A 27,442-nucleotide genomic window follows, 5' to 3' on the forward strand; every position below is an offset into this window, starting at 1 on the left:
CCAGGAGCAGAACCGGAGGCGCCAAGGGAGATTGTGCCTGTACTGTGGGGAGCCCGGCCACTTTGCCGCTTCTTGCTCCAGAAAGCGAAGTGGGGCACGCACACTGGTCCCCGAATCACAGCGTGACCAATTGGGAAACGGAGCAGGCCCAACCTCGGGGAAACCCTAGGTCGGGCATGTACTAAGCTCCCACTGGACGTTGCAGAAGTAGACTCTGGGCCTCCTCGGGATCTGATTCTGGACACACAAGTATGGTTGGGGAACCAGTCAGACGGGCTCCAGGCGCATGTGCTGGTGGACTCAGGGGCCACAACAAACTTTATGGACCAGGCCTTTGTGACCCAGTTTGCAGTCCCCGTGGTTCTGGTGGACCCTCCGATGCGGGTAGAGACAATTGATGGACGAGAACTGGTGTCCGGACCCATTAAATTCGCCACCCAGCCTTTGCGCCTGGCTATTGGGGACCATGAGGAGGCGATCCAGTTTTGTGTCACGGTGGACCTTCATTTTCCCTTGGTCCTTGGGTTGGCCTGGCTTCGGACCCACAATCCTCAGGTGGCCTGGTCGCGGAATGCCATCTCTTTCCCGAGTCTGCAGTGCGTCAACCACATCCGCCACACCTGTGCCGGCCAGAACGTCCCCACCGCTGCCATCTCCTTGCCTCCTGAGCAGACGGACTTCACCGACGTGTTCAGCAAGAAGGAGGCGGACCGACTACCCCCGCATCGGCCCTACGATTGCCCCGTGGACCTTCTGCCCAATGCACCACTGCCTGTGGGACGCCTGTATTCCATGTCGGAGCCTGAGTTGGCCACCCTCAGGGACTTCCTGGATAAAAATCTGGCCCGAGGATTCATCCGGCCTTCAAAGTCCCCTCTCTCGGCCCCGGTCCTCTTCTTGAAGAAGAAGATGGGGGACTTACGCCTGTGCTGTGATTACTGCCGGCTAAACGCCATTATGGTGCGGAATCGCTACTTTCTGCCGCTCATCCCGGAGCTGCTGGAGAGGTTGCGGGAGGCCACAGTCTTCACCAAGCTCGATCTCCGGGAGGGCCTACAACCTGGTGCGGATGCGAGAGGGAGACGAATGTAAGACGGCATTCGGCACCCGATATGGACACTACGGATACACCATCATGCCGTTCAGGTTGACCAACGCCCCCACCGTTTTCGAGCACTTAATGAACAACGTGTTCCGAGACATGTTGGATTGTTCGTGATCTACCTGAATGACATCCTGATTTACTCCCAGTCCAGGGAAAGCCACCTTCGGCACGTCGGTTTGGTTCAGCAACGCTTGTGGGAGCAACAACTCAATGCGAAGCTGGAGAAATGCATCTTCTTCCAGACTTCGATAGAATTCCTCGGGCATATCATCTCGCCCGAGGGCATAGCCATGGACCCACACAAAGTAGAGGCTTTGTGTAGCTGGGAAGCCCCTCGTTGGGTGAAGGATGTTCAGCGCCTGCTGGGCTTCGCCAACTACTACCAGACCTTCATCCCGGGCTTCGCCACACTGACGGCTCCACTTACCCAGCTCCTCAGGAAGAAGGTCAAGTTCCGGTGGGGTCCCCCACAGCAAGAAGCATTCACAGCCCTCAAGAAAGCCTTTGTCACGGAACCCGTCCCAAGGCATCCTGACCCGCTCCAGCCTTTTGTGGTGGAGACTGATGCGTCCAATGTGGCTCTTGGAGCGGTGCTGCTACAGGCTCTGATGAATAGCGGCACACTTTTTCCCTGCGCTTACTACTCCCGGAAACTCAATCCTTCCGAGCACAACTACACCATCTGGGAAAAGGAGTTGCTGGCTATCAAGGCTGCATTCGAGGCTTGGCGACACCATCTGGAGGGGGCCCGACATCAGGTGGAGGTCCGAACGGACCATCGGAATCTTGAGCACCTCACCACAGCTCGGAAGTTGAACCAGCGGCAGATCCGGTGGTCGTTGTTTTTTGCCCGGTTCAACTTCTGCGTGACCTACATTCCCAGCGATCACAACCGGAGGGCGGATGCCCTGTCCCACAAGCCAGAGTACCTCTGCGCCAAGGACCTCATTCCTCCATGGACGGTGCTGCCGGCAGAAGCCTTGGTCGCAGCACAGGAACCGGTGGACTTGCGGGCCCAGGTGTGAGAGGTGCAGCGCCAGGATGCTTGGTCACAGCAAAGGAGAGCGGAGGTGGGCCCCGCGTCTCCTTGGACCTTGGAGGAGGACTTACTCAAGTTTTGGGGGCGATTATACGTGCCCACAGGACCACTCCGAGCCCTCATCATGATCCAGTGCCACGACAACCCTGCAGCAGTACATTTTGGGTTCTTCAAGACCCTCCACCTGGTGACACAGACTTTTTGGTGGCCCCGAGTGCGGCATGATTTACATGCATACGTGACATCCTGCGTACCATGCCGGCAAGCCAAGGCCGCCACGGGGGCCCCTCCCGGGCTCCTCCAGCCCTTGCCGACACCCGATAGACCCTGGGGGGCGATCTCCATGGACCTCCTGACGGACCTGCCGCCGTCCTCTGGGTTCACCACGGTGCTGGTGGTGGTGGACATGCTCACCAAGATGGCACACTTCGTCCCGTGCCGCGGGCTGCCCACAGCCACCAAAACGGCCCGTCTCTTCCTGCAGCACATCTTCTGCCTCCATGGTCTGCCAGATAGGGTGGTTTCGGACCGCGGAGTTCAGTTCACAGCTCGCTTCTGGAAGAACCTGATGGCCGCGTTGGAGGTGCAGGTGTGTCTGTCGTCATCGCACCATCCGGAGACCGACAGGGGTACAGAGAAGGTCATCAGTATCCTGGAACAGTATCTCCGTTTCTTCATCAACCAGCAGCTGGACAACTGGGCCGATTACCTGTCCCTGGTGGAGTTTGATTTTTAACAACTCTCAGCACACCTCTACTCAGATGACCCCATTTTTTGCCAATGTGGGGTACCATCTGCGGCTCTTCCCTCTAGCACCACCGGACTCTCCTGTTCCCAAAACGCAGACCTTCCTGACGAAATTGCATGCGGTCCAACAGTTGGAACGTCAGCAGCTGGATCGGGCAAAGGAGGACTACAAACGGTCCGCCGACCGCTCCTGATGGGCAATGCCCCCGCTGGCAGTCGGAGACCGGGTGTGGCTCTCCACCAAACACCTCCCGTCCGACCGACCGGTAAATAGAATAGAATAGAATAGAATAGAATAGAATAGAATAGAATAGAATAGAATTTTATTGGCCAAGTGTGATTGGACACACAAGGAATTTGTCTTGGTGCAGAACCGAACCAGACAGTTATAGAGGTGCAAATGACAGACTCAATAATTCCTCTGTAGAACTGAATCAGCAGCTCCTTGGGCAGTTTGAGCTTACTGAGTTGGCGCAGAAAGAACATTCTTTGTTGTCCTTTTTTAATGATGTTTTTGATGTTAGCTGTCCATTTGAGATCTTGCGATATGATAGAACCTAGAAATTTGAAGGTTTCTACTGTTGATACTGTGATATTAGTTGATACTGTGTTATTAGTTGGACCACCAATTCATCGGTCCGTTCCCTGTCGAGGCAGTCATCAACCCGGTAGCCTACCGACTGACCCTGCCACGATCCATGTGGATCCACCCCGTCTTTCACCGGTCTCTGCTGGTTCCTGAGGCCACACTGAGTCCCCTTCAGTGCCCAACAGCACCCGTCGCTGAAGACGGGTCAGAGGAATACGAAGTTCACAGCGTAGACTCCTGCTGGCTGAAGGGTCGTTTCCAATATTTGATCGCGTGGAAGGGATACGGGACTGATTTCTCCTGGGTAGATGCCTCTGACGTTCATGCCCCTGACCTGGTGCAGGCCTTCCATGAGCAGAACCCAGCCCGACCGCATCCCGATCGTCAGCCCCGGAGGAAGGGCCCTGCGGTGAGGGATAGTGTTGTGACCCAGGTTCCTGGACTCGGTCTTGTGGACTCGGATGATTCAGAAAGTGAGGGAGAAGACCTGGCAAGCCCTGCTTCTCTTGGGCCCTCTCCCTCCCTGGCACCCACCCAAAGGGAGGAGGAAGGGCCGGCAAGGCCTGATTCACCCGGGCCTTCTTCTGATTTGGCAACGCCCCAAGAACAATTTTGGCTTGATGCAAGACTGCGCAGATGTGACTGGCACACCCAGCAAAGGAGGTGTTGGGACAAAGTCAAAGAATGATGAGTCATGGAGTGACACGCACAGAGGCTATAAAAGCAGGAGGCGGAACTTCCTGGCTTTTTGTCTTGGACAAAGCAGTGGGCAAACTGTTTCAATGGACGGAAGAATATCTTAGTAAGTAACTCCGGCATTATCTATAATTTCCTAGTTATCTTCAGAGACTTGGCAGGCGCATGGGTAGATGTGGCCAGAACATTTATCTATGTAAATAAACTAGAAAAGAAGACCTTTGACTGACTCTTTGTTGGGAGTATTGGGGGAAGGAAACAGAACACGCGTGATTATGCCTTTAAAACCAAATGCTGAGAGGCAGAAGTTCTCATCGCTAACTTTACTTTTAATAGACTCTGTTTTACACTGTAGCCGGCTTGTAGCTTATTAAGCAAGGGATTCACAACTATCAAACATTCGTTGCCTCATTCCTTTGGGTTTGCAGAAGCGTAGCCAGGCAAGCCGAGATTAAGATTGTTCTCATATTGTCTTTAATTTGTCTCTTAGGTAAAAAACCATTTTGGTCTGAATGTATAAATTGATTTAAAAATCGTTTTAGTCTGTCTGCAATTATTGGAGCAAATATTTTGTAAGCCACATTCAACAAAGATATCAGTTTATAGTTTTTTATCTGTTGTAAGTCTGCATCTTCTTTTGGTAAGAGGGAAATATATGCTTCCATCCATGAATCTGGTCCTTTGCCTCTAACAGAAGTTCATTGAATACATTCATTCATTTTTGTTAATTGACATTATTTTAATTTCTTCCATAGTTACTTGTAAATGGGTTTTGTTGTTCTAGTCATTCTTATCTCTCTCGGTTCTTTTGCCTTTGCCCCCTCTCTTATTGCTATTTCCTCCCGCTCTCTTTCATCTTCTTTTTGCTGCATATCCCTCTCTTTTATCACTTCTTCTCATCTTTTAACCTCTTCTTTTCCATTTATTCTCATTTCCTCTTGTGGGCCAAAGTATTGTTCCATCCTGAGTCTTCGGAGAAGGGCGGGATATAAATGTAAACAAAAAAAAAAATTGTTCTGCTTTTTCTATAGAATCTATAGAATCCAATCTATGTCTTTGTTCCATCCAAGTTTGTTCCATTCCCTCTGGAATCAGCCATCTAAAATTCACTCCATTCTTCGTTAGTTGCCTTGTCAGGAATTGATATTCTTTCCTTATTTCTCTTACTCTCCTCGGAATCTGTTTTAGTACTACTATTTCCTTCCCTTTGTATTTTATAGGCTCATCTCTCGCTCTTTGTAGAATCTCTGCCTTTATTGGTTTTTTTGTAAATCTCACAGGGACTTCTCTAGGAAGTCTGTGTCTCTCCGCATATTTAGTACTAACTCTGAATATCTCATTGACATTTACCAAGATTTTTTCTTTGTCCACTTCTAGGGTATCCACCAGAAACTCTGCTATCATCTCTGCTAGATTTTCTCCTTTTTCTTCCTCCATATTCTGGAACTGCAGATTATAACCAGCCCTGTCCATTTCTAGTGATATTATTGTTATTTCTTTATTATTGTCTGCTTGTGTAAGTCTGTTACCAACTTCAGCCACTTTTTTCTCTGTTTGTTTCACTTTTTCTTCTACTTTCTGCATACGTTGTTCATTAGTTGCCATCATTTGTTGAACATTCTCTAATCTGTCCTCTACTTTCTCTAATTTGTTTTCTCACCGCCCTGAGTCCTTCGGGAGAAGGGCGGTATACAAATTAAAATATTATTATTATTATTATTATTATTACTTTCCCTATTTTTTCTTTGAAATCATTGTGCAGTGCTTGGATCAACCCTTTTAATTCTAATAGCATCACATTGGCTTTCTCTTGTAACAAAGCATCCAAGGACCTCTGTCCAGATGGGCTTGAGGCTGCCGACGATGACACCGAAGATGGTGCCGACAGTGTTTTCTTTATTTTGAATTGTTTTACTATTTGTAATCCACAAGGAGAGGAAATTGTTATTATCTGTTATAATCCAAAGGTAAGAAAAGGGAAAAAAGCAGAAAAAGAGCAAAGGACAAAAGAAAGCTGCTGGCCCTTCAGAGGCTTTGCAGGAGGAAGGGTGGACTATGCAAGCAGCAGTCCTGTGTACAGACTGAAGCCTGCCGGCAAATTCTCTAGGGGTACTTCCAATGTGAGCTACAGAATATGTGCTGTGACTTCAGGATTCAGAGTTTAAACTGTCCTTTTAATTATTCCCTTGCTTGTATGTATATTATGGTAGACTTTTCTTACCAGTACTAAAAGTAGTATTTCTGCAGCTCTAACTTCTTAAAAATCACTCTGTATTTTCAAAGGCTGCACATCGATTCCTTGCTATATTGAAAGACAAGCTCTGCAGTAGTGCATCATTCTATTCACCATCAGGAGAAAGAGGTTGCTGGACCAGTTTCTGCATACTAATGGCATGCATAGATGTCTTGATATACCTGCATTCAGTTGTATGTGATGCAAATATTCTAATTTATAAACCAACTCTCCAAAAAGATAACCAGCACAGTGATAAATCTTGCCTCTTTCACATCCACAGCCAAACTGGTTAAGGAAATACAGAGTTGGTAGGCAGGCAGGTGGGGCTGTCCAGCATCAGCTTTGCCAATCAGTCAAAGAGCAGCTAATTGCTGGCTTCTAAAGATTTCTCCAGCATCCTTCATATGACCTTGCAAGATGTTCTTGGCTGTGATAGTAAAGAATATATTAGTTTCAGGTTAGTTCGCTTTAGACTGGTTTCACTAAAGTAGCAAGCGTTGAGTTGGACATTATGTTGGAAAGAATGTATGCTTAGCAAATGATTAGTGGGTTATCTTCCTCTGTCAAGCAAGACCATGTAGATAAGTCTTTTGATACAGTGTAGCTGGCTATTATCTAATAAAAACGCTTTATCAAGAATTGGAATTTATGTTACATATGAAAGGAGAACATAATAAAAAATCCATTTGATGCTTTGGTGTGTTTTCAATAATCATCTTGCCTCAGTAATTTGTGTCATAATCTACCTTGGTCAGCAGAGATCTTGCCCTTGAGGAAAATATTGAAGTATCTATGAGAGTAGGTTTAGAAAGTCATGTATTCATTTCACCTTAGTAGTGTAGATTTGGCTACCATGTTTCCTCAAAAATAAGACTCTGTCTTATATTTTTTTGAACCCTGAAATAAGCACTTGGCCTTATTGCCTTGCGCTCAAAAGCCCAATTGGGTTTATTATCAGGGGATGTTTTATTTTGGGAGAAACAGTATTTGGCTACCCCTGTTTTTCTTTTCATGCTATAATTGCTTGGCATCAGGGTCCATAGAGCAAAAACTATTATAAACATTACATTCATTACAGGCAGAAAACAACAACAACACAGTATTGTGATGTATCCATATAGCCTTTACCTAATACTTCATTCAGTAGTGAAATGGCCCCCTTTGAAGTCAAGAGTTTCCCTGTATGTATACAAAATGTTTCCAAGTACAGAACTTTATTTAGAATGGGTCAGTTATTTATGCATGGAGAATAGTCATTACTCTACATTTGAACAAAACTCCTGTATCTGTACAAAAGGAGATTTATGGACAAATGCGATCATTGGGGAGTGAGATTGACAATAATTATACCCATGTGCATCAGATTAATGGTCTAAATCAGAGTAACGAGTCCTAATTACTTTAGCTCTGTTTTAGTTAACTGTCAAATAATGCTAGGAAAATGATCACAGCAATTATTTTGCCCTGTGTATGTCTCACTGTCAAACTAAATTTTCATTAATATTCATTGAAATTTAATTGAGAATATGATCAAACAGCAAGAGTCAATACTTTCTGTTCTTAACAGCAATTTGTGTAGCTAATGCTAGGCTATGGATGCTGATGCTTTTGATCATGATTTCTTATAATTCTGCCCCAGATACTGGAATAATTATGTGTATGTAGCACAACATGATTAACATTCAATAATAATTTGAATATATGGGGTCAGTGCTTATTCAGTAGCAAAAAAAGTGAAAAATAAATCAAAATGTTCACTTATTATTATCAAACTGAAGTATTATAAATTACTAAATGACATAACAAATGAAAAGCACAACTGACTGCATCCATTTGATGCAGAAATAGTTTATTTTTCTATTTGTTATTGCTAAGTATTCACTAGATAACAGTTACTTTTTGCCACTGTTTTGAATGTTGCTTGAAATGAATGTGATTGTAACCCTTGAGTTATATCAGGATCAGGTTTTAAATGTACTTCGCTTCAAAAAAAAATTCCAAATATACAAAGTACATGAACAAGTTCTTACTACACAGTACCAGCATTAGAACAGAGTGTCAGGGTTGGGTGCCAGCTGGGAGGAGAGGAACTTCAATGGCTTGTCGGGTGATTCTCCCCTTGTCTGGCTGTTTCCTTGGAGTCCTCCTTCCCTGGGATGCTGATGGGATCCTGTAATGAGGGACTGGGGCTGGGGCCAGGCACTTGGATGCTTGGTTACTGTATTGGCCACATTGGAAGCACTTAACAGTTCTGGGCAGTGCTGGTTGTGGCGCTTCAGCCAGCTTTTCAGGGGCTTGGCGACCCAGGATTCTCTTGGCTGGCTTCTCCAGGGTAGGCTTGCAATGTGGGTGGATCTTTAGGTCTGTTGCCATGGCCAAATTGTACCAGTCCTGTATACAGTCCGGAACTCTGCTAATGCTGCACACCTGCCTGAGGTCTTGATCAAGGGCCTCTTTGAAGTGGTAGATGAGAAGGCATTGTGGCCAGTCTCTCAGTTTTCAGTCAGTCTCCAGAATTCCCAGACAAAATCCTTTGGATGTTGGCCAGCTTGTTTCAGGGCTTTGATCTGAGCTTCGACCTCCTGCCGGTGGGCCGTGTTTTCAAACCAGACCTGGAGTAGCTGTACAACCTCATCAGCGTTTCCTAGCTCTGGGACTCCTTCATTCTGTAATCTGCTGCATCCCCTTCATTCATGTTGTCTGCAATCACCGAGACTATGTCTCGATCAGTCTGATATTGGTCTCCATAGTGGTCAATATGGGACCAAATCCAGTTGAGGAAATAGGTCAGCTACCCTGGGGTTCCATCGAATGTTGCTCTGAACCATGGGGGAGGGATGACTGGCTGTGCAGGCTATGGGGCTTGGGCTGGTGGTTGGACCAGGACTGGCATCGACTGATACTGTACTCACCCCTGGCCAAGGTAGAAGGCCCAGCCAGGGGGGAGTTGGTCGGCAGAAGGCAACCTGACCGCTGGTTGGTGAGGGATGTGTGTGTTGAGTCTTGCCAACCCCAACGGTCCTCCCTGCAATTGGTCAAACCACGCTGAAAGATCCGCTAGAGACAGGCTCTGCGACGGTGGCTGGAGACCCCCATTCCCGGGAATCCCTGGACTCAGGAGATCTTGCTGCTATCCATTCGGAGGCATGGGTGTGCTGCGCTGTACTTGTTCCCATCTGAGGTTTGCTCAGGACCCCGAACAGCAGCCTGCTAAGTGGAGAGCTGGGTTGAGGTTTTAAAGCAGATCCGGGTTAATGTCAGGGTTCCGAGTAACCCCCAACAGAATAAGACTCCAAGGCCAGCAATTCCTCAAAGTTCCATTTTATTAGAGATGTCATATTGGCACATCTGGGAAAACCTAAATCTAAAAGCACCCCAGGTTTTCCCCACCCAAAGGAAAGTCAAAGTTCCTTCCCCTGTACCCACAAGTCCACACCTCTCCAGGTGCAGGCTGAATGTCCTTGACTCTCAGAGAAAAGAATGTTATTTTGGCTATCTATTTCTACCTACTCCATGCAAGCCCCCTCCCAGTTTCCCATAGCAGCACTAAATGTGGCTGCCCTGAAAGAAAAGAGCCAAAGAGAAAGATGGCCTCCAAGGCTGACACAGAGGATATTTCATCTCTGTGCTTGATAAATAGCTGTTGCTAAAAGCTCTGTCCTCAGTGCTGAAATATCTCATGATATACAGTATAGGCATGTCTTCCTGATAAATGCTAATGATAGCATGAGCATGATAGTGATTCATCAGGTTTCTCAAGAATATGCTCAGCTGAGACATAGTGAATTCATAAGGATCCACATTTTGGAGGATCCTTATGGATTAAGGAACCATGACTGTTTACTCTCTACCTTAAAAGCTGATTGAAAATTATTTGTAGTTTCCAATTATTTTTTTTTTACATTTTTAGGTGAAATGAATTTTTTATTATTAAAAGTTCAAAAATATTGTACCATACTTCTGCTATTGAATCTAATCAATAAATAGGACAATGACAGTGACACTTTGTATAAAACCAAAACCATGACTGTGTTAAGATGATACTATTGTTCCTGATCTCCTAAAATTCAACATAATTAATTTTTATTTTTTTAAAAAAATGACAAAATGCCTGCCAATTATAGCTTTACTATAATTTCCATAAACATGGAAATTTAAAATGCTGGTCCTTCTTAAAATTCTATTCTTAGTCTTAAGTGTTATTAATTTTCATTTGTAGTTTCATATGCTACTTTGAAGTGGCACAATAAAAAAACATGGTAGATCTCAAATGGCTTTTTAAAGATTTTTTCAGAAGGCTCTCAAAAGTAAAGTACTCAATTGTATCCAACAGATACTAACACATTATGTGTATTTTACATATATTGCTTTTTCTCTCATACACATACAGATACACAAATGTATACATCTGCATTTATATCTAGTATTTTCAGTGCAGAATATACTGCAGTTATTTTTCTGTAATTACTCAAGATTCAGTCTCCTTAGAACTTCAATGTACCTATTGCATGTTATGAGTTCAAATAATTCATTAAACCCTACCAGAGCATTATCTCTTTAATCTACATTTATCCACATGGTTGACTCATACTGTTGTTGGTGCAATCATGTAATTTATTTCCTGAAGCAATGACAAATGGTTCCATTCACTTGGTCCCTCATTTTTCAAAGTTTTCATTCATCATTCAGTAATCAGTACCTTCCTTCATCAGTTTCTCATTGATGGTCATTGAAACTTAAACCTTTTTGTGCTTAATGAAATTCTCTTTCGAAAGATTCTTATTTAGTGGAAAATCTGAAGTGTAAACTGGGTAAACAGCAATTTACTTCTGAAAATCCTGACACAGAACAGGGAGTATCTATTGATATAGGTAATACTTTTAAGATGTATATTTTCCCCTTTGTAATATAATCACCAGCTGAGATCGTAAAATTAGGACATATAGATGGCAGGTAAAAGAAGTCTAATAAATTGCAAAGTGAAGGAATGCTGATCTTAGAACTATCAACAATAAATGTTAGATCACATGCACTTGATGGCAGCAAAGATTTAGATTTTACTGCCTCTTTTTGCTGCCATCTAATGATCATCCACATATTTACAGCCAAACCTGAGCCAATCTGAGAAAAAAGACATCTCAGGAGTAAAATTTTGCTTGGCAGTAGAAAATTTTTAAAGACTTCTTTCTTTGGTCCATCGTGGGGTGGGGGTAACCAAAGGGTCCCAATAGGAGAGCCTGCGCCTGCTGTGTAATTACACTGTGCGATGCTTTGTGGTGGCAGCTTTTCTTAAACTGGTGTGTGTGTGTGTTTCAGTTGTCGCAAACATCTCCTGACTGTTTCTTCATGGATCAACAGGATCTTTGCTTTCTCGGAAGGTCAATTTTCTACCTTGATCCATTTTGTAGCTTTACGTGTTTTCATTTTTACCTCTTTTTCTTCTTTCTGACTGCTGACTTTATTCAATCTCATATGATTTTAAACTGGAGAAATGATCATCTGACCTAAAATTCATTTCCTTCTTATTGTCTTTAACAAAAGAAGCAGCATTTCCACCCTTTTCTACACTGGTAGATTGCCAGCAACTTTTTAGATATATTAGAACTTTATGATGCAACCAACCAGGCTGTGAAATTGCTCTCTTAAAAGAACAAATCTAATTGAATGTAGTGATTTCATTTTTGGGTAAAGATCCATATAATTAGGACACTGTGCAATTAATTTTACGTACATGAAAAGAGTAGTTCATAAATTACTGCATGCCTTTTATAAATTAAATCTCATTCCAAGGACATTATTATCGTGTTATTTTGTGAAAATTGATTTGCCTAGTCCAAAGTTATGTAGGAATATTTAGGATCGTATTGCAACTGCACAATTCAAACAAGCTTTCAAAAATCACATGTGCATTTTTTCAGAAACATATCTCTATTAGAAATTAAAATATGTATTGGAGATACATATATTCCAGATTAATGTCTTTAGAAAGAAAAATACTGAAGCTGTTTTGATTGTAATCAAAAGTTGTATTTTTCATGATAAAAAAGTTTCACATATTTACCGTGTCTACTCTACAGAATTTGTTCATTTTATTACACTATAGGTCAATTCTAGTTTTATTCGTTTATGCAAAACTCATCTAAGTGTATCATATAACACAGGAGGAGGGCCTTATTTAGTTCCACTATTATACATTTAATTAAAAAACAACAAATACAGAAAAAAATCTTATCTATTTGTTTAGACAGCATTAAGTACCTCTTAGAAGTTCTTAAGAAATCTCATATAAAGTCTTAGAAAACAGTTTGGTTGGTATAGAACTTCCAAACACAGGTGTTTCCTTTATAAAAAAAATACTATACCAGTAAATATTTGTATTTGTAACCACCATTTGTAATCACTAAGTTTCCATAAAGGAATCCTTTTTCACCTTTTAACTGAGCACAATAGAAGAGAGTCTTGATACTGCCACCCTAAAGCAACAAGTCCAATAACCTTTACTTTCATGACATGTTTGTTGGAACCTCTACAACTGTGGCCTGCACTTTGAGGACTGTGCTTTTCTCTTTATCAGCATCCCAATAACTGATTAAAGGAGGATAAAGTTCACTGAAAGAAAAGAATTGTTTCTTCACATAATTCCTGAAAAATCTGTGTCCTGCATTACAGTTCATTTCATGACAGATGCAGCTGAGGAGAGCAGCAACACAAGAGAATCCTAAAAGAAAACCAAGGCAGAAAACTATAGTGCTGTTGATGCTGTTCTCACAATTTCTCATTGCCAAATCCAATTCTTTTGTTGTAACATTGATGCACTGTCTTGCATTCTGAAGGCGGATAGTAGGGATGTCTATACAAATTTTATATTCCATTGATGAGGTGAGATGAGTAAAATTATAGACCTTTTGGTGTGATGGAATTCGAAAACTCTGAGAGATCAGGGAGTTTCCATCTTTTGGAAAGGCAGTCCACCTAATGTTAGATTTCACAATTTTAGAATTTGTTTTCCAGGATACTAATATGGAATTGTAGCGTACTTCTTCTACCGTTATAGAGAAAGATTTGTGATTCTTCTGGAGAAAAGAACCATCCACATTAATCATAATGGATTTTAAATCTGCACCAACTAAATTAGTTGCTATACATGTGTATAGGCCACTTTCTTTTTGTGTTATATCACTTATCTCTAATGTTCCTTCTGAATGTACATAATATTTAAGAGAAACAGTATTGGGTAAAATCTTATGTCCTGATGGGGTAATCCAATATACTTCAGGTTCTGGAACAGCAGTAGCTCGACAATGTAAGGAAACATAGCTACCTGTTTCTAAATTTAAATTTACAGGAAAACTTTCTGGGGCTATCAGTGGAAGACAAATTTCCATCATCTCCCTGAAATGAACCATCCTGATATTCTGGCCTTGGAATTCAGGAGGATCTACACAAAATAGTGACTCTGGCTCCATGAATCTAATGTTCGTTTTATTCATATTAATCCATCGAATGACACAATCACAATGCATTGGGTTGCTATGTATGCTAATTTCTTTGAGATTGGGCAAAGATTCAATTGTACTGTGATACAGGGCACTCAGTGCATTGCTATTGAGCATGAGTGATTCTAGCCGTGGAAGGCGATAGAATGCATTAGGGTGTATATACGATAATCTCGGATTATTGGTTGCTTCTATTTTCCTCAAATCTGGCAAATTTTCAACAGCGAGGTTATCTATAGATATCAGTTCAGGCATATTATTAATTCCCAATTCTTTCAGGTGTATCATATTGCTAAAATCCCCTCTTTGTATTCTGTTAATGGGGTTTTTGTTTAGATCCAAAAATTTAAGATTTGTAGCCTTTTGAAGGGCTTTGTGGGGCACTTTAATTAATCTGTTGTCATAAAAAGAGATGCTTTCTAAATTGTCAAGACCATCCAAGGCATTATCTGGTATTTCTCTGAGATTTATGCCTGCTAAAACCAGGCTCCTCAGATTTATAAGGGGTTTAAAGTTCATATCTTCAATTCTGCTTATCGGATTTTCTCCAATCATAAGAACCTCCAGCGTAGGAATAGCTTCAAACCATTTGCTGTTAATTATTTGCAGATTGTTTGAATTGAGATGAAGCCTAAGAAGGTTATCGAGGCCTGTGAAAGCCTCTGATGCAATTGTAGAAAGTAGATTGTGATTAATGTAAAGCTCTTGGAGATTATTAAGTCCAAAGAAACATCTGTCAGGCAATTCTATAAGTTTGTTTTCCTCTAGATATACTGAAAGAAGTTGAGTTATCTTCTGAAATTTGATAGTAGCCACTGTGGATAAACTGTTCTGGGATAAATCCAAACCAGTAAGGTTTACAGGAAATTCTCGAGGGTATTCAATTTTTTTAATACAGTTTGCTTGTAGAAGTAGTACCTGTGTATTAACAGGAAGTTGAGGTGGAAAAGAAGAAAGACCTAAATCACTGCAGTCTACTGTTGATGCCTCCATGTATATTGACCTAGGAGTAAACCACGGTCGTATCTCGCAGGAACATGACTGTGGGCAGTCTATTTTCTTATCCAGAGCTTGTACTGGAGCAGTGATAGTTAGGCCAAGTAAAAAGTAAATTTTGACTGACATGTCCTTCATCTTAGCTCCGGATTTCAGAAAATAAATTGTACAGATTTATGTACAGTAAGGGTTGGTTATTTGATAAGACAGTCACTTGAATTTGTCAAATAGTGCATGCTGCAAAAACACAATGTTCCTTTGCTTTTTGGAAATCTTTATAATCACTATGTCTCAATTTAAAGAGACATAATCACATGAATAGATTCTTTAAATCAAATATATCCAGAAGGAGATATCAAAGGAAGTAGCTTGTTTATATAACTGGAATCATTTTAAATTCCATTACATCTTTTTTCATTTTTGTTTGTTTGGGGAAAATAACCTACAATATAAAAGAGAAAATAATTAATACTATCAATGAATATAGCAATGAAGGTTTATGTATTATTATTTATTTAAAATTATAGCATGTGTTTTGTTTATGTTAGAAGGTTGTTAGCCTAATAATAACATATCCTTATAACTATCTAAATTGCAAACAACTGGACACACATTGTCAATGAAGTAATTGTGTGGCAACTGGGGTAGGGTAATTAGGAACATTGAGAGAGTTCCAAGTAGGAAAACAAGTATTTACATCAAATTCACATTAAATTCTGGCTTGAATTTTAAAGAACGTTCACCAGGGATACAACAGTGCAGATTATAATCCAGATGAAAATCATAATTGGGCCTTGTTTTAGTTAAACAGATATTAGTTCCCAATTTTTAAACTAGGAGAATTATGCAAATCCATCCTGACTACTCTTTTGGTATATAAGAGAATGATAAAATTGCTAAATCACTTGCCTTTTCCACAGATATTCGTGACTGCTGTAGATATTCTTCCTGTATGTGTGTGCATACAAAGCAATAGGTTTTTGGATGGGAGGCCATGTTCATGTTTAAAAAATTTCACATTTGGTAAGTAATTAAATCAGTAATTAAATTAAATTAAATTATTTGGTAAGTAATTAAATCAGTGAAGACCTGGACGGAGGAATCAAAATTAAAGCTACAGGCATGTTTTGACTGCACTGATTGGAATATTTTTAAAGATACCTCCGCAGACCTGGATGAACTCACAGATACTATAACATCATATGTCAGCTTCTGTGAAGACCTATGTGTACCTACAAGGAACTTGCGAATACACAGTAACAACAAACCTTGGTTTACACCTAAACTTAAGCAGCTACGACATTCCAAAGAGGAAGCCTACAGAAAAGGTGATAAAATGCTGTACAATCAGGCCAGAAATGCACTAACAAGGGAGATAAGAGCAGCAAAAAGAAGCTACTCTGAAAAGCTAAAGAATCAGTTTTCAGCAAATGAACCAGCAAACATGTAGAAAACCCTTAAAAATATCACCGGCTATGGCAAACCTCCTTCCCAGGCTGAAGGTAATCAACAACTGGCAGATGACCTGAATGAGTTTTACTGCAGGTAAATACCAGTTTTACTGCAGGTTTGAAAGGAAACTACAGCCACCTATCTCCACAACCCCCATCTCAGACACACCAACAACAGCCAAGCCTCCTACAACTGACCCCATTTCATTGGGTTCACAACCCCTAGTGATCACAGAAAAGGAAGTGCAGGACCTATTTCACAGACAAAAGCCAGGAAAAGCTCCAGGCCCAGACAAGATAACTCCTTCTTGCTTAAAAGTCTGTGCTGACCAATTGGCCCCCGTCTTCACCCATATTTTCAATAAATCACTAGAGATGTGTTATGTTCCTTCTTGCTTCAAACGCTCTACCATCATCCCAGTGCTGAAAAAGCCCACCATCAAGGAACTGAATGACTACAGACCAGTTGCTCTAACATCTGTAGTCATGAAAACCTTTGAAAGGCTAGTGCTTTCCTACCTGAAAACCATCACGGATCCGCTGTTAGACCCCTTGCAATTTGCATACCGAGCAAATAGATCAACAGATGATGCTGTTAATATGGCTCTGCACTACATCCTACAACATCTTGAGTCTCCAAAGACCTATGCAAGGGTCCTTTTTGTAGACTTTAATTCAGCATTCAATACCATCATTCCAGACATTCTTCTAACTAAGCTAAACCAGCTACAGGTACCGGAACAGACTTGTAAGTGGATCACAAGCTTCCTAACAAACAGGAAGCAGCAGGTGAAGCTAAGCAAGATCACATCAAATACCTGTACAATTAGCACAGGGGCCCCCAAGGCTGTGTGCTCTCCCCACTTCTCTTCTCTCTGTATACTTCTGTATACTTCTCTGTATACTTCTCTCCTCTCTGCATCTCCAACGATCCATCTGTTAAGCTACTAAAGTTCACAGATGACACAACAGTGATTGGTCTCATTCGAGACAATGACGAATCTGCATATAGACGAGAGGTCGAACGACTAGCCTTGTGGTGCAACCAAAACAATCTGGAACTGAACACACTCAAAACCGTAGAAATGGTGGTAGACTTTAGGAGAAACCCTTCCATACTTCCACCTCTCACAATACTAGACAACACAGTATCAACAGTAGAAACCTTCAAATTTCTAGGTTCTATCATATCGCAAGATCTCAAATGGACAGCTAACATCAAAAACATCATTACAAAAGGACAACAAAGAATGTTCTTTCTGCGCCAACTCAGTAAGATCAAACTGCCCAAGGAGCTGCTGATCCAATTCTACAGAGGAATTATTGAGTCTGTCATTTGCACCTCTATAACTGTCTGGTTCGGTTCTGCACCAAGACAAATTCCTTGTGTGTCCAATCACACTTGGCCAATAAAATTCTATTCTATTCTATTCTATTCTATTCTATTCTATTCTATTCTATTCTATTCTATTCTATTCTATTCTATTTACCGGTTGGTCGGACGGGAGGTGTTTGGTGGAGAGCCACACCCGGTCTCCGACCGCCAGCGGGGGCGTTCTTGAAAGGAAGTATTTCAAAAGGAACCTTTTATTAAGCAGAAGTAACAGCAATAGATTCAAAGCAACATCTGAATACCCTTAGGGAAGACAAGTAGGATTAAAGCAGTAGAGACCCCTCCCTTAAGCTAGAATACAGATTTTAGCAAATACAAGTGTGAAGATGTTTTCTTTACCAGTGGCCCTGAGAATTGGATAAGCATGTATTCTCATCATTATCCTCTGTTATCCTTTAAAGTGAAACAGCCCACATGGCTGTCATCAACGTTAAGGAGATATCAAGGTGCTTTGGCAGCCGGGATATAGGTTGTAAAATATCTGTTGACACAGGCAATGCTAGTAAATTGAACCCAAGCCCTCCCCTTTCTCCCAAATGAATGGCAGTATCATTTTTAGGGATCTGACAATGGAAATACAAGAATATGAAAGTAGAAAAATGAGTAGATATACTAGATGAACTTAGGCTGCTGTTCATGAACCTATGACTTTGTTGGGATTGCACATTGTAGAATTCCCCCAGCATAGCCACTGGGAATTAGAAGCCTCAATGTATTGCAAATTACCATCCCTCAGATGGTAATGAACAACATCTCTAAATACATTTATTAATGTCTATTATGCTGACCTTATGCAAGGTCTATGCTGACCTTGTTATACTGTTTTAAAACAAAGCCTCTGTTGCCACATGTTAATGTTGGTATCAAAACTGAAAAGAACACAATGTGGGCTGTAGGTTTATACTGAATGCTATGTGTGCAGGGTAGTTTCAAGTATGCCTTCAGGAGTTAATATATATTTTTAATCATCTATGCAGCACTTCTAACTTGCACAGTGTTCTTATCAGGATGCACAGAACATATTAAGTTATTACAATAGAATAGAATAGAATAGAGTAGAATAGAATAGAATAGAATAGAATAGAATTTTTTATTGGCCAAGTGTGATTGGACACACAAGGAATTTGTCTTGGTGCATATGCTCTCAGTGTACATAAAAGAAAAGATACGTTCATCAAGGTACAACATTTACAACACAATTGATGTTCAATATATCAATATAAATCATAAGGATTGCCAGCAACAAGTTATAGTCATACAGTCGTAAGTGGAAAGAGATTGGTGATGGGAACTATGAAACGATTAATAGTAGTGCAGATTCAGTAAATAGTCTGACAGTGTTGATGGAATTATTTGTTTGGCAGAGTGATGGCCTTCGGGAAAAAACTGTTCTTGTGTCTAGTTGTTCTGGTGTGCAGTGCTCTATAGCGTCGTTTTGAGGGTAGGAGTTGAAACAGTTTATGTCCAGGATGCGAGTGATCTGCAAATATTTTCACGGCCCTCTTCTTGATTCGTGCAGTATACAGGTCCTCAATGGAAGGCAGGTTGGTAGCAATTATTTTTTCTGCAGTTCTAATTACCTTCTGAAGTCTGTGTTTATTCCATCTTCATGGGAATAGTCCTGAAATCACAAAGACTATTTGATTCTTGCATTCTTCCTCTGCCTCTAGAAATCACTGTTTACGCAGTTGCAGATCATAAGTAACAATATTCTTTAAAATTTTAAATCATAGAAACCAACATTCTTATCCAAAGTCTTGTTATTCCATATTATCACTTGTATTCTTGTTTAGATGACAAAGTTCTCTGCTTAGTTCTTCAATCTAAAGGCAGCCATCCAAAATCCTTTCTTAAAGCTGTCGTGCAATCACAACATATCAATCTTCATGGGAATAGTCCTAAAACAAAAGCTATTTGACTCTTACATTTCTTCCTCTGCCTCTAGATGTCACTCTTTAATACAGTTGCAGACCACAAGTAACTAAGTAGCCATTTTAGGTGACAATTAAGTTTCTTCTTATTCTTAAATATTTTAAATCATAAAAATCAATTTTCTAATCCAGAGTCTTTTCTTAAATGCATCTTAAAATCACACTGAAATTATCTTAAAATCTCAAAAACAATTTCTTACTTTCATTTTTCTTCTATCTTTAAGTATCTTTTGAATTATAGTCGCAATTAACACAGTGTCCATTTTATTTTTGTAAAGATAAACCACGCCTTCTCTTTGTCTCTGCTTGTTTTCCTTTTTCCAAATCTTATCCCATTTTAATAATTTCTTTAACTTTCTTCTAGTCACAAATTTCAGAGGATAGAGGGATTTGATGTATTCCATTAAAGTCAAAATAGGATTCCCTTTAACTTCTTTTTCTTATTTCTTTTGTATCTTGAATAGTCCATCAAAACTTCCAGGGGTCTCAAAGCATGCTTAATTAAAGGGTGTTTATTTTCCTTTCTTGTTTAATTAGGGCTCTTAACTTCCATTCCAAGCCCTCTCTTTTCAAAGTTCAGGTATTCTTTAAATTGATTCTTTCTGTTAATTAGGGCTCTAGACTTCCATTCCAAGCCCTCTCCTTCATAGTTTAGGGTATCCTTTAATTTGTTTCCTTCCGTTTTCAATTTCCATTAAATTTAGCCGCTGATTCCAAATTTCTTCAATGCTTCTGCACATTTTAAAAGCATTATTTCTCCGTGAGCTGATGACAACTGACCCAACTTCAACAGTCTGTTCTGTGAGAATGCTTCTTCCTCCTGCCCAATTCTTGTGGCTGTCTCCGATTTTGTAGCAGCTGATGGCAGCTGCCATTCCTCCCCGATGGGTCGGGGGGAAAAAGACCGGGGCTGCAGGGAGTTTGCTGCCTCCCTGGTCACTCTGGCGGCTCCCCCATTCTTCACTGCCACTACGAGGCAGCTATGGTCCAGAACCGACCCCCATTTCAGGGGGGGATTTTGACGCTCACCCCGGAGCTATTGGGGTGAGCAACCGTTTCGTTGCGACGCTGGCCATGACTCTCCATGCTAAACTTTCTAAATGTGAATTCCACCAAGAGAAGATTGCTATTTGGGTATCGCATTTCACACCAGGGCATAGAAATGGACCCTCAAAAAGTGCAGGCTGTACTTGATTGGGAACCACCATGCATATGTAAACAGTTATAAAGCTTCCTGGGTTTCACCAACTTTTATCGCCAGTTTATCACCAGTTTTGCTCAGATTGCCCTCTCCATTACCAAATTCTTAAAAACGAAGGGGGAGGGCAACCCTAAACTGAAGCAGCCTTTGAACTGGACAGTGGAATGCCAAGCAGCATTGGAAAAACTTAAATGGCTGTTCTCAGCAGAACCAATTCTAGAACACCCGGACACGGAGAAACCTTTCGTCATACAATCAGATGCCAGCGATGTGGCAATAGGAGTGATCCTGCTTCAGAAAAATGAGCAAGACCAGCTACAACATGCATTTACACATCCAAAAAGTTGAATGAGACTGAGCAAAGATGGGCCATTTGGGAGAAAGAGTCTTATTTATTTATTTATTTTATTTATTATTTAAACTTATATACCGCCCTATCTCCCAAAGGACTCAGGGCGGTTTACAGGCATATAAAAACATCAATATACAAATTAAAATAATCATAAAAAACTTATTCTAATGCCAATAATTAATAATACCAATTGTTAAAAATAGAAATATAAATATTAAAATCAATTTAAAACCCCTCTAAATTTAAAAATCTAAGCCAGTCCTGCACAGATGAATAAATGTGTCTTGAGCTCGCGACGGAAGGTTTGAAGATCCGGAAGTTGACGGAGTCCTGGGGGGAGTTCGTTCCAGAGGGCGGGAGCCCCCACAGAGAAGGCCCTTCCCCTGGGCGTCGCCAGACGACACTGCCTAGCTGACGGCACCCTGAGGAGTCCCTCTCTGTGAGAGCGCACGGGTCGGTGAGAGGTATCTGGTCGCAGTAGGCGGTCCCGTAGATAACCCGGCCCTATGCCATGGAGCGCTTTAAAGGTGGTCACCAAAACCTTGAAGCACACCCGGAAGGCCACAGGTAGCCAGTGCAGCCTGCGCAGGATGGGTGTTATGCGGGAGCCACGAGGGGCTCCATCTATCACCCGCGCAGCCGCATTCTGGACTAACTGTAGCCTCCAGATGCCCTTCAAGGGAAGCCCCATGTAGAGAGCGTTGCAGTAATCCAGGCGAGACGTCACGAGAGCGTGAGTGACCGTGCATAGGGCCTCCCGGTCCAGAAAGGGGCGCAACTGGCGCACCAGGCGAACCTGGTAGAACGCTCTCCTGGAAACGGCCGTCAAATGATCTTCTAGAGACAGCCGTTCATCCAGGAGGACGCTGTTGCGCACCCTCCCCATCGGGGCCAATGACTCCCCACCGATGGTCAGCCGCGGATTTAGCTGACTGTACCGGGATGCCGGCATCCACAGCCACTCTGTCTTGGAGGGATTGAGCTTGAGCCTGTTTCTCCCCATCCAGACCCGTACGGCCTCCAGACACCGGGACAGCACTTCGATAGCTTCGTTGGGGTGGTCCGGTGTGGAAAAGTACAGCTGGGTGTCATCCGCATACAGCTGGTACCTCACACTGAACCCACTGATGATCTCACCCAGCGGCTTCATGTAGATGTTGAACAGAAGGGGCAAGAGGATCGATCCCTGCAGCACCCCACAAGTGAGGCGCCTCGGGGCCGACCTCTGCCCCCCTGTCAACACCGACTGCGACCGGTCGCAGAGATAGGAGGAGAACCACCGGTAAACGGTGCCTCCCACTCCCAATCCCTCCAACCGGCGCAGTAGGATACCATGGTCGATGGTATCAAAAGCCGCTGAGAGGTCTAATAGGACCAGGGCAGAGGAACAACCCCTATCCCTGGCCCTCCAGAGATCATCCACCAACGCGACCAAAGCCGTCTCCGTGCTGTAACCGGGCCGGAAACCGGACTGGACAGTTTCATCCAGGTGCAAGGGAAACTGATATGCCACCATACTCTCTACAACCTTCGCCGCGAAGCGAAGGTTGGAGACCGGACGATAATTACCTAAAACAGCCGGGTCCAGGGAAGGCTTCTTGAGGAGGGGCCTCACCACCGCCTCTTTCAAGGCGGCCGGAAAGACACCCTCCACCAAGAAAGCGCTCGTAATCGCCTGGAGCCAGCCTCGTGTCACCTCCTGCGTGGCCAGCACCAACCAGGAGGGGCACGGGTCCAGTAAACACGTGGTGGCATTCAGCCTCCGTAACAACCTGTCCATGTCCTCGGGAGCGACAGGGTCAAACTCATCCCATAAAATGTCACCAAGACCACCCTCAGCCGTCTCACCCGTATCACCGCAATCTTGGTCCAAACCATCCCGAAGCTGAACGATTTTATCGTATAGATAACCGTTAAACTCCTCAGCACGTCCCTGCAACGGGTCATCCCGCTCCCCCTGGTGTAGGAGGGAGCGGGTCACCCGAAACAGGGCGGCTGGGTGGTTATCTGCCGATGCAATGAGGGAGGAGGCGTAGCTACGCCTCGCTTCCCTCAATGCCACTAGGTAAGCCCTAGTATAGGACTTCACTAGTGTCCGATCAGCTTCTGAACGGCTGGACCTCCAGGAACTCTCTAGGCGTCTTCTCCGGCGCTTCATCCCCCTCAGCTCCTCAGAGAACCAAGGAGCCGGTTGGGACCTGCGCCGGGTCAGAGGCCGCAAAGGCACGACCCGGTCTAAGGCCCCCGCCGCGGCCCGTTCCCAGGCCGCAACAAGTTCCTCAGCCGAGCCGTGAGCCAGACCCTCAGGAAATGGCCCAAGCTCCGTCCGGAATCCCTCCGGGTCCATCTGGCGCCTGGGACGGAACCACCGTGTCGGCTCCGTCTCCCTGCGGTGGTGAATGGCGGTCAGAAAGTCCAGACGAAGGAGAGAGTGATCTGACCATGACAAAGGTTCAGTGACTATTTCCTTTAAGTCCAGATCTCTCGACCACTGACCAGAGATAAAGAACAGGTCCAGAGTGCCACCCCCAATGTGAGTAGGCCCATCAACTACTTGGGTCAGGTCCAAGCCCGCCATGGAAGCCATGAACTCCCGAGCTGCCGTCGATGACGAGCCGGACGATGGCAAGTTAAAGTCCCCCATGACTAAAAGTCTGGGGGTCTCAACTGCCACCCCGGCCAGCACCTCCAGGAGCTCGGGCAGGGCAGCTGTCACGCAGCAAGGAGCCAGGTACGTGATCAGCAAACCCATCTGGCACCTATGACCCCATCTCACAAAGAGGATTCGCACCCGGCAATCTGAGGTACAGTGGTCTCCCTCGGCTCTAGACTCTCTCTAACCACAACCGCCACCCCCCCACCCCTACCCTGAGCCCTCGGCTGATGGAATGCACGGAAACCCGGCAGGCACATCTCCACAAGGGGCACACCCCCTTCCGTGCCCAGCCAGGTTTCCGTAACGCCTATAAGGTCCGCAGCGCCCCCCTGGATAAGGTCATATATTAGGGGGGCCTTATTAACTACGGACCGTGCGTTGCATAGCATCAGCCGCAGGCCCAGGCTCTGGGGGTCTTGACCATCCGGGGAACGGGAAAAGGACGAGGGATCGGGGCGCGCGACCGCTTGCAAACATCGGCGCGCCCCCAGAACAATATGATCCCCCCCTTCTGCCATATCTGCCCCTCCCACTTACCGTGGAAATCGGGCCACCCTCACCAACAGGAACGCAATCTCCCCCCCTAACCTCCGAACCTATTAAAGAACCGTCACGAGCACGCGCAAGGACTGGCTCCCCTCCCGACGGGCTACCCCCAACGCCCGCCCTAACCCTCCCACCCCTTAAAAAAGCCCTATCTAAAAACCCCCAAAGGCTCTTTTTTTTCGCATGCCACCTCTGTGGGTCCCAGGACCCGTCATTGAGGCCGGCCCTTGATAATGCGGCGGGCCATTCCTGCGAGGCGGGGGCACCTCGCAGGCGCAAGAGTTCTAAGGCAGAATATCGCATAAATAAGTTAAAAGCATAAACAGGAGAGAGAAGACGACGTGAGGTAGTAATGTAATGTCTGGGGTGGCAAGATGTAATGCCAAGTCCAAGTGGATACCCATCTTCCAAATATCTTCAGATGGTGGCTGGCTTAAAGCTGATACAAGATGGTATAAATCGCAGATGCAGTCTGATAGTAAAAAGTTATTGTGACTCTGCGGAAAGCTCAGTCCTAAAATCCATCCTAATAGAGGTGGTATTCATCCCCCCCGTTCGTGGCGTCACCGATAGTTCCAAAATGGATGTTTCCTCAAAAGATGTTGCAGAGTAGGGCCCCAATACACCATTCGGTCCCCAATCATCTTCCCGGACAGTCCCAAAAATGGCCATAACCCCTAAACTCCAGCCGGCCATATAAAGTGCAAGATGACAAATGCAGCTGACCCATGTTGCAGATGATAATGCAACTCTTAGTCCAAGAAGAGGCAGGCCCCACTAGGCCTGACCAGGCCAAGCTAGGCCAGGACACCTCCGGTGGGGGCCACAAGAGGGATCTTTCACAGCCCTTCACCCTAGGCCCCTCCACCAAGTCCAGAGGGGTCAGGGGAAGTCAAGAAGAGCTGGAGAGCCCAGAAACCATCCGAAGACGCCAGATGCCAGACGCCAGATGCCAAAAAAGCGACGAAACGGGGGAAAAAACCCAGCTGCGGCTTCCCACAGCCAAATCCAAGCCGCAGCCTCGTCCGTAGCCCAGTGGCTGCCATCCGCAGCTCGCCCATCCCCCGGCCTCGTTCCCGGCAGTCGGGGGTCCAGAGAGGCTCCCAGACCTCTCCCCCGGCTGACCGAAAGATGACATACCGGATCGGGGGGCGAAACCGCTCGGCAGGCCACCTAGGTACCGGCGTCCTTCCTCCATGCCCAGCTGTTTCTTTCTTCGGCTCCCGCCCGGCCGAGTAGTAAAATGGCCGCCGTTCGCAGCTCGCTCTTCCCCGGCTTCGGTCTCGGCAGCCGTGAGTCCAAGGAGTTCCCAAGACCCCTCGCACGGCTGCTCAGATGGTAATACACCTAGCCGGGGGGCGTAGGCTGCTCGGCAGGCCGCCTGAGCGTCGCCATCCCCCACTTCACCGGATCGTCGTCCTCCCGATCTCCCGGTTAAGCAGCCATCTTGCGCATGCGCAGAACCTATGCAATTTATTGGGCACTTTTAACCTAGAGGCATTATCCTAGAGGGGAGTAAGACCCCCTTTTGAAGTCTGGACTGATCATAAAAATTTAGAAGCCCAGAACTTCCACTTGGCTCCGTTGGTGATGGCAACGGTCTTTTAGACCGCCAGCCTTTGGATTACGTTAGAATCGCTAAGGCAGCGTAAATCAGCAGCCTAGCGATTTGGAAAATTTCCCCCTCAGGAGAAGAGGGGGAGGTGAGCAGATGGGCAAAGGTAGAGCTTTCCTAAAACCTCTGAAATGATTTCGGGGGTTTGAATGGTTAAGCTCCCTATTAGCCGAAAGCGCTCCGTATCCAGGGCTCTGCTGTGTTTGCAGAAATAATCATCATGACCAAACTCCGGGACCTATATTGGATTATAAACTTATTTTATACTGGACAGAACAGAAGCAGGAGGACTGGAAATGCAAGTAATAATTTTCTTAACTTCCTGTGGTTTTGTTGCAACTTGAAGGCAAGACCAATAAAGGCGCCATTAACCTAAAGACTTAACAACCGGAAAGCAAAAGTGAGAAAATTCCTATTGTTCTGGGTAGAGTTAAACTATAAAAGGATAAAAGGAAGAGACTTTAAGACTGTATTCTCTGAAAATACAAAAAGATCTTTTGTCAATTTGGATTAAAATGAAACGAAAGTTTAAAAGATGGCAGCCAAACAAACAAAATTAACCTCTAGGAGTGCAGGAGTTTCTCCAGCCCATACTGCTGATACAAAAGCATTAAATTTAGAAGTACTACAAGAGAACCTGAAAGATTTTGTAAAGGACTCTATAAATTTGCAAACTTCTCTTATTGAAGAGAAACTGAAACAGATGACAGAACAGATGTTAGAAATTCAAGAAGGGAACAAAGAAATTAGAGATAGTATTGTTCTAGCAGTTGAAGGCTTGGCAACCAATTTGAATCTGTTAGAAGAAAATGTAGAGGAAATAAAGCAATCTAATTTAAAACTGGAAAATAAGATGGAAGAGGTTCAGGCTAAAGTGGAAAAAACAGATGATGAAATTATATTGGTCCAATATAGGGCTATGGAATTTGCTTTAAGAATCAGGGGCTTACAGGAAAATAAGAAGGAAGATTTGAAAGAAATTTTTTCTGAAGCATTTGCAGAGATAATAGGAGTGCAACCAGATAAAGTGGCATATCATATTGACAAAATTTACCGCGTGAACTCTTGGATTGCCAGACAAAAGCAGCTGCCAAGAGATGTGGTTATTTACTTTATAACTCGAAGAATGAGAAATGCAATTCTGCAAGGATCTTATAAGGGGGAGGGATTCAGGTAGCTGGACAAGAAATTTTAATTTTGAAAGAAATTCCCCCTAAAATGTTGAGAAGCAGAAAAGAATATGCATTTCTGGCGGAGGAGCTCAAAAAAAGGCAGATTGAATATAGATGGGATATCCCAGTGGGGATAATTGTGTATTATGCAGGAAAACCGCATCGTCTTAATACAATTTGGAAAGCAAGAGACTTTTATGTTAATGTATTGAAAGCTGGAA

The 27,442-nt window shown here is 43.8% G+C and overlaps 2 protein-coding genes across 12 annotated transcripts in view; one reads left to right on the forward strand and one right to left on the reverse strand.

Moving 5' to 3' along the window:
- IMMP2L (inner mitochondrial membrane peptidase subunit 2) overlaps nt 1–27,442 on the forward strand; it is a 530,240-nt gene that overhangs the window by 121,127 nt on the left and 381,671 nt on the right. The gene's annotated exons all lie outside the window — the stretch shown is intronic.
- The window catches only part of LRRN3 (leucine rich repeat neuronal 3), a 100,150-nt gene continuing 83,826 nt past the window's right edge, over nt 11,119–27,442 (reverse strand). Inside the window, exon 2 of the mRNA XM_058190776.1 lies at nt 11,119–15,346. Within this exon, the coding sequence (XP_058046759.1) occupies nt 12,916–15,042 (2,127 nt within the window). The 5' untranslated portion in view covers nt 15,043–15,346 and the 3' untranslated portion in view covers nt 11,119–12,915. The remainder of the gene's footprint in view (nt 15,347–27,442) is intronic.

This window comes from Ahaetulla prasina, chromosome 7, assembly GCF_028640845.1.
Source record: "Ahaetulla prasina isolate Xishuangbanna chromosome 7, ASM2864084v1, whole genome shotgun sequence".
Lineage (NCBI taxonomy): Eukaryota > Metazoa > Chordata > Lepidosauria > Squamata > Colubridae > Ahaetulla > Ahaetulla prasina.